The 6674-nt window shown below is 60.1% G+C and overlaps 1 protein-coding gene across 1 annotated transcript; it reads left to right on the top strand.

The window, feature by feature from the left end:
* Positions 1–1778: 1778 nt before the first annotated feature.
* Positions 1779–6294, top strand: CCDC201 (coiled-coil domain containing 201). The gene is made up of 4 exons (XM_062178559.1): positions 1779–1794; positions 3626–3783; positions 5005–5412; positions 6208–6294. The coding sequence occupies exons 1-4, from the start codon at positions 1779–1781 to the stop codon at positions 6292–6294; spliced, it is 669 nt and encodes a 222-aa protein (XP_062034543.1).
* The last annotated feature ends 380 nt before the right edge of the window (positions 6295–6674 follow it).

Here is a 6674-nt window from a genome sequence, read left to right as displayed (position 1 = left end):
TCCCCGTGACCGCGCAGACCCACAGGTGCGAGCGGCGAGGCCACCGTCCCGGGCCACGTGGCACTTGCCTTGGATGGCAGGGGCCGTGTCATGGCACACCTGCTGTCTCAGAACACCTCGCTGGGCCCATGCCCATCACAGCAGGGGCCCAGTGCCTGGCTCACCCAGGGACTTGGCCAACCCCCCCTCTGCCTCCCCAGCTCCCCCTTGAATGGACTATGCCAAGTGAGTTTCAGTTTTTAGAATTTTTACTTACTCATCACATGTTGTCCTAGAAAAATCAGGAAGAGAACTTAGAGTTCACCCATCATTGTGCCTGTCAGGTATCACCAATGTCTGTGTCTCTCTCCAGGCATGTGCGTACATGTGTGTGCATTGTGTACATGTGTGTACATGTGTGTGCATGTGTGTACATGTGTGTGCACACGTATATGTGTCTGCTTTTTAAAATGGATCCCCCATGTTATCTGTTCTGTAGGCTTTCTCATTCCATGTGTCACCAACATCCCGCCTACAGCGTACACATTCACACGCGTACACGCACAGATGTACATACATGTACATGTGTGTTTGCATACACACACTTTATCAGCTACAAAGCTTTCCCTTAGATTTGCCACACTGACTTCCTCCATGCCCTTCTCCTGAAATTGTGCACTAATTGGACCCATAAAGATAACCCCTCTGGCTATCAGTAATGGCGCTAAGTACCAACCCCGGCACGACCCCCGACACTCGGCAGGTGGAATTGCTGGCTCAGTCACCCACACTTAAGCTCACAGCACATGAATGCCGACTTGCCCCTGCCGCTGGGCAGCCCTGTGCCACCAGGACAGGCAGGTGGGTCCCACGGAGGCCCCTGCTCTCTGTGGTCAGGAACCTCAGCCTCTCTGGCCACCAACTGGGTCCTCAGAGCGGTGTCCGGACAGTGCCACGGCACCTACCCCAGGTGTTAGCTCCGCACCTGCCCGTGGTCTCTGCGCCGTGCGTCCCTTGCCGAGGTCCCTGTGTGCACTGATGTCAGAGCTGGAGCAGCCCTCCCAGCTGACCGCACTGCACAGAGAAACCAGAGGGCCAGTGGCAAAATCCACCGAAAGCACACGGGGACTTAATGGAAGGCTCAGGAAATTAACTTATTAAACAGTATAAACGAGCAGGAAGGGTACAGGCGGTACCTTGGTCAGATGGTCCTGGGGTCCTGTCTCACTTGTGCTAACCACCCCGGGCTGTTCTCCCCACCCCCGGGCGCCATCTCCCCTCACTGCAGGGGGCGCACTGAGCACTGCCCTGCAGGTGCCGGGCGCCTGGGAGCAGGAGGGTCCTGCAGAGGCGCTGTGCAGATGGAATTAAAAGGTAAGTGCATCTTGGTAAAAATATTCTAAATCCACGCATCGTGATACACTGTGTCTGTGAACCCGTGGGAGACCTGGCCTGTGTCTGAAAGCAAGAGACCACAGCGGCCGCTTCTGGTCCAGCCTCTGGCCGGGTTTTCAGGCCCTCCCCCAAGGCACAGGTGTGTGGATACCCAGAGGGGGAGGAGATGGGTGTTAGCAGATGGCTCAGATGGGTGCTTGTTACCCACCTCTGCTCTGGGTCCACAGGGGGCCGGCAGCAGGGCGCCACCTGTCCCTCCAGGCCTCGGCCAGGCCTTGGCCAGGCCTGACCTGCTGGAGGCCGGGGACACACACAGGTGCACACAGGAGGCACCAGCCAGGTGGAGGCCCCTAGCGAGAGCGAAGCCAGCCTGCCCTGCGCCTGCGCAGCCGCGTGCTCATTACATGAGCTCCAGCACAGGTGAGCGAGCTCCTGCCTGCGCTGGACGTGCAGTGGGAGGGGGCTCAGGGCAGGCGCCACTACGTCGCGAGTGCCCAACTCTCCGTGGAGGCCGGTCCTTCAGGGAAACAGGATGGAGCCTGGGACACAGGTATGGTGGAGGGGCTTTGATACGGGAGGACGAGGAGGCAGGGTCCCGCCGGTCCGCGGCTGGCACAAGGCTGTGACCCTGCCCTGGCTGCTCTGGGCAGGACCTGACCGTGCTGCCACCCTGGGTCCTCTGTGATGTTGCCTAGGGTCCCCACAGGGCACTCCCACCAGCCAAGCCTGCTGCCGTGTCCCCCTAACCTGGGCTGAGGCATCAAGAATGCACCCCAGGCCTGGCCAGGACCTCAGTGACAACTTGGGGGGGGGGCAGGTCCTGTCCTGAGACATGGAGCATTTCTGGGTCCATCCTGCATCCAGGAGTCTCGCAGTAGGAGCCTCCTGACCACAGCTCTCCCTCGGCCACGGCTAAGGCCACGGCCAGGAGGGGCCCCAGGACCATGCAGGTTCCAGGCCATCCCAGGTGCAGGCCAGTCTGGTTAATTGGCACCTGCTGGGCGCCCCGAGGCCCCGACGGCCTGGAGGCTCTGATGGGAGGAGGCGGCACCTGGGTGATTCAACAATGTGCAGGTGCTTCAGGAAGTTCCTGGAAAATGGAACCAAAAGCTAAGCTCATTTTGGTGCAAACGACTCTGGGGTCCACGCAGAGGACGCTCTGCCGCCTTCGAACGCCTTAGAGCACAGGAAGAGACAGCAGCCTGGCTCTCCCCGGAGGTGAACGAGACTGGAGCTGCCGCTTGTCTTCCCTCGGTTTGTGTCTCTGGTGCAGACAGGCTCTCCTGCTCTGTAAAAACGCTGTACTTTTACAAACGGCCGTGTCCAGGAAACGGACCACGAGGGCGAGGGTGGGGGTGGTTTTCAGTCTTCTACAAAACGATGCCATGAACACACATCCTCCTAGAATAGAAACTTCTAGAAGCAGAGTTCCCTGTCAACCGCAGCACGCGGAACGCTGCCCGGTTGCCTCCCTGCCGTGTCTAAAGCTCTCGTGCTTGGGGTCTTTGTCTGCTGGATTAAACAGTGTGGGCTGGTTTCCTTCTGATCCGTGCTCTTCCTCGGGGTGGAGTGGAGCAGGTGCGTGCCGAGGGGCCAGGCTCTGTGACCCACTGGGGCGCTGGTCCCCAAATAACAAGGATCCGCCTCTTGTTGCCCTCGCATGGGATCGACATTTGTCTTTGAGTTTTCATGAGCGTTTCCTCTTTGCCTGCAGGAGTTGGTATTTACTCTGACTTTTCTCTTACGGCGTCTATGCTGGGAGTCCCGGAAAGGCCTGATTAGGACAAGTGCTCAGAACCACCCTCCGCCTCCCCGACCCACCCTTCTGTAGCTCTGCTTTTCCGTGTCGGTCCTTATTCCACTTGGGATTTTCCTTGGCAGGTGACGTGCCACAGCAATCCGGGTCCGGTTCAGATTCCTTTACAAGTTTCTGGTAATCGATGAACTGTTAACACAATCCTGATTGCCTGTGGCGTGTTCTGGCTCGAGGCAGGAGGTGGGGTCCCAAGCGCCACTCACTTCCTAGATGGCCAGGACAGCAGGTGCTGGGAGACGGGAGCTCCCCCGCCCACCTGTGAACGGGTGGCAGGAACAAGGTTCAGATCGTCCTGTCAGCCGCCCACATCTTGTTAACTCACCAGAAAAACACAAATCACGTGCTGGCCCTGAGGCAGGCGACTTTATAACCGCCGAGTTCCCCATCACCGTCTGGGGCCCTTCTGGCTGTGTGTGCCTGGCCCCTCTCTCTCAGAGCCACCAGGATTTAGTGACAGGGCTCCCCACCGCCACAAGCACCTCCCAGAGGCCACGCCTCCCGGCACCAGATTCCATGAAGTGCCCACCCTCTTAAGACCCCAAAGTGGGGTTAAGTCTGAACCCGCAAGGCCAGGGCACCCAGACCACGCCAAGGTACCCACATGCAATCACGATTCTTTCCTCACTTTTACAAATAGGTTAAAAGGAGCCCATTAGTAAGAAACTATATTACTTTGCAGTTTCTTTTTTTAAGATTTACATGTTTGAAAGCAGGGTTAGAAGGAGAGAAGGAGAAAGAGATGGATGGAGGGAGGGAGAGATAGGATGATAGAGAGAATGAGAATATCTTCTATGTTCTGGTTCACTCCCCAGAGGCTGCAAGGACCAGGGCTGGGTCAAGCCAAAGCCAGGAGCTTCATCCGGGTCTCCCATGTGGGTGCAGGGGCCCAAGCACTTGGGCCACCATCCACTGCCTTCCCAGGCCACAGCAGAGAGCTGGATCGGAAGTGGAGCAGCCGGGACTCGAACCCGTGCCCATAAGGGATGCTGGCGCTAGAGGTGGTGGCTTAACCCACTGCACCACAGCGCCGGCCCCTGCAGCTCCTTTTTGATAAAAGCCCCTGTCTCCAATGCCCACGCGTGTCTAGAACACAGAGGCAGTGACAGGCCATTCGGTACGAGCAGTGTTCCAGGGACACTGGAGAGCACACGCCTTCCTTCTGAAAGCTGTGTGCAGGGCTGGGATCACCTGAATGGAGGCCGCACCCTGGACGAAGGCTGGCTGGACGTTGTCCACATGCAGCCACCAGCCCACCATGTTCCCCCGGCCCATGCATGAAAAACTGCCGCGTCCAGCGGGCTTGCACTGTGAATGTGCACGTTAGGTTTCATGTTAACTGCACATGTTAGGGTTACATGTTAACTTTGCATGTTAGATTCACATGTTAACTGCACGTGTTAGGTTTACGTCTTAACTATGTGTTAGGTTTACATGTTAACTTTGTTAGGTTTACATTATTAACTTTGCATGTTAGATTTATGTGTTAACTGAACATGTTAGGTTTAGATATTAACTTCTCATGCTAGGTTTACATGCTAACTGTGCATGTTAGATTTACATGCTAACTGTCCGTGTTAGGGATACATGTTAACTTTGCACATTAGGTCTATGTGAAAACCGGCCAAGCTTGGATCTCACAAGCCTGTTTCTGGCCAGGGCTGGCTGCACTGGTGGTGATGGTGGTGGCCTGGCTCCGGGGGCATCTCGTCCTGGGGCTCCACGTTGGTGACCCGGGCGGTCGTGCTGGGTCAGCTCCTGGCTGGGATGGGGGTCGCATGCCCTCTGAGACCCAGGTCTCCTGCTTCCCCCTGCAGGTGCCAGCACTGAGCCCCTTCCCAGAGACGAGCCCCCCTGTGAGACGGCCGGTCACACACAGCACCCCCGCGGGGCCGGCCCTGGGCTGCAGCCCCCCGGCCCCAGGAGGGGCCTCCTGCCTCACTGCGTCCCCTGAGGCCACACTCTCCTCCCAAGAGCTCGTGTCCCACCCAGCAGGGGTCAGCCCTGCGACCACCGCCAGCAGGAGGAGGCTGTCCACCATCAGGGCATCCGGTCAATCTTCGGCTCTCTCGGTCCCCGGGGAGGAACCGCGCACATCGGCCCCGGAGCCTCAGCAGCAGCAAGGAGTCCCACAAGCAAGGAGCGGGCTGGGGACCACGGGACTGCCTGGGATTCCTGACCCAGCCCCCAGGAAGAGACGAGACCCCCAGGCCCGGGCTGCGGCGGTACGCTCCGCCCCCGTCCCCCGCCCCAAACCCCAGAGCTCAGGGTCCCTGCCCTGACAAGTGAGCTCAACACTTGCCTCTGGCCTCTTCTGTTTCCATGGCCCTGGGCTTCAGGAGGCAACACCCCCACTCTGCAGGGGAGTCCTCCTGGGCTGACCCAGGCCCTCGGGCCATGGACGCCAGTGCTGCCTGTCCCAGGGTGGCTCTGCCTACTGTGACCAGTGCTGCCTTCGGAGACCCCGCCCTCTCGTCCCCGGCTGTGGGGCCTGGCTGCTCCTGGCCTCTAGTCAGCGCACAGGGGCCTGGGGCCAGCCTCTTGGCAACCACTTCCCAGGGCACCTGAGCTGCACCTGGTGCTGCCATTGCTACTCCTGGAACTGCCCTGGGCTCTGAGGGGTCGGCAGGGACCTGGCCCCATGGCCCTGCACGGCTGCGGACAAGGCTAGCCCACCCGCACTCCGTGAGACCTCTGAGTGCCCAGGAGCCAGGGAGTGCCTGGCACTGCCGGAGACCTCCCTCCTCCACCGGCAGGGGGCACTCTGTTCTCGCGCACCTGCTAGGATTGGAGGAGAAGCCCCTGGGAGCAGAGCAGGTGGGGGGCCCTGAAGCAGTTCTGTGCCCTCTGCATGCCTGGAGTCCTGGAGGGAGTCCACTCGCTAGCCCGGCTGCCTGCAGCACTGGAGGCCCCAGCCTGACGGGCGCATCTTCTCCCCGGCGTCTGTGCCCCGGGCAAGGACGCCGGGCCTGGCGCCTTGAGCCTGCTCGCAGTAACGATGGGGCGCCCTTCCTGTACAGATGGAGCGGGTGAGGCAGTGGGAGATCCGCCTGCTGCTGGACATCGAGGAGGCCGTGCAGCACGAGCTGACCATCCAGGAGGAGTGAGTGCCTGGCCCCAGGCCAGGGCGGGGGGCCCCCACTCGGCTGTGCCCTCCTTGGGCTGGCCCCAGGCCCACGCCCCCTCGCCAGTGAGGTGTGGGAGGTGAGGCAGGGCCCTGTGTGTCGTCCTGTGCTCCAGGACGAGGCTGCAGGCCTGGATGGGGCCTGGTGCTCACCTCGGGGATGTCTCTGCCGTCACAGCCTGGGTTTGCTTCCCTGAAGACAGACGTGACCGCTGCACGAGGGCGGCCAGCTGTCCGGCTCCCGGGGTCCTCTGAGAGGGCGGGGAGCTGGAGCCGTGGGCTGTTCCGGGCTCTGTTCCTTCAAACCCTCAGGTCCTTGGGACCAGAGAGGGGGCTGTTGCAGAGAAGAAACACAAAGCCCAG

The sequence above is a fragment of the Lepus europaeus genome, chromosome 20 (assembly GCF_033115175.1).
Source record: "Lepus europaeus isolate LE1 chromosome 20, mLepTim1.pri, whole genome shotgun sequence".
Lineage (NCBI taxonomy): Eukaryota > Metazoa > Chordata > Mammalia > Lagomorpha > Leporidae > Lepus > Lepus europaeus.
The sequence above is the reverse complement of the archived record's forward strand: the minus strand, read 5'-3'. Positions and strand labels throughout refer to the sequence as shown.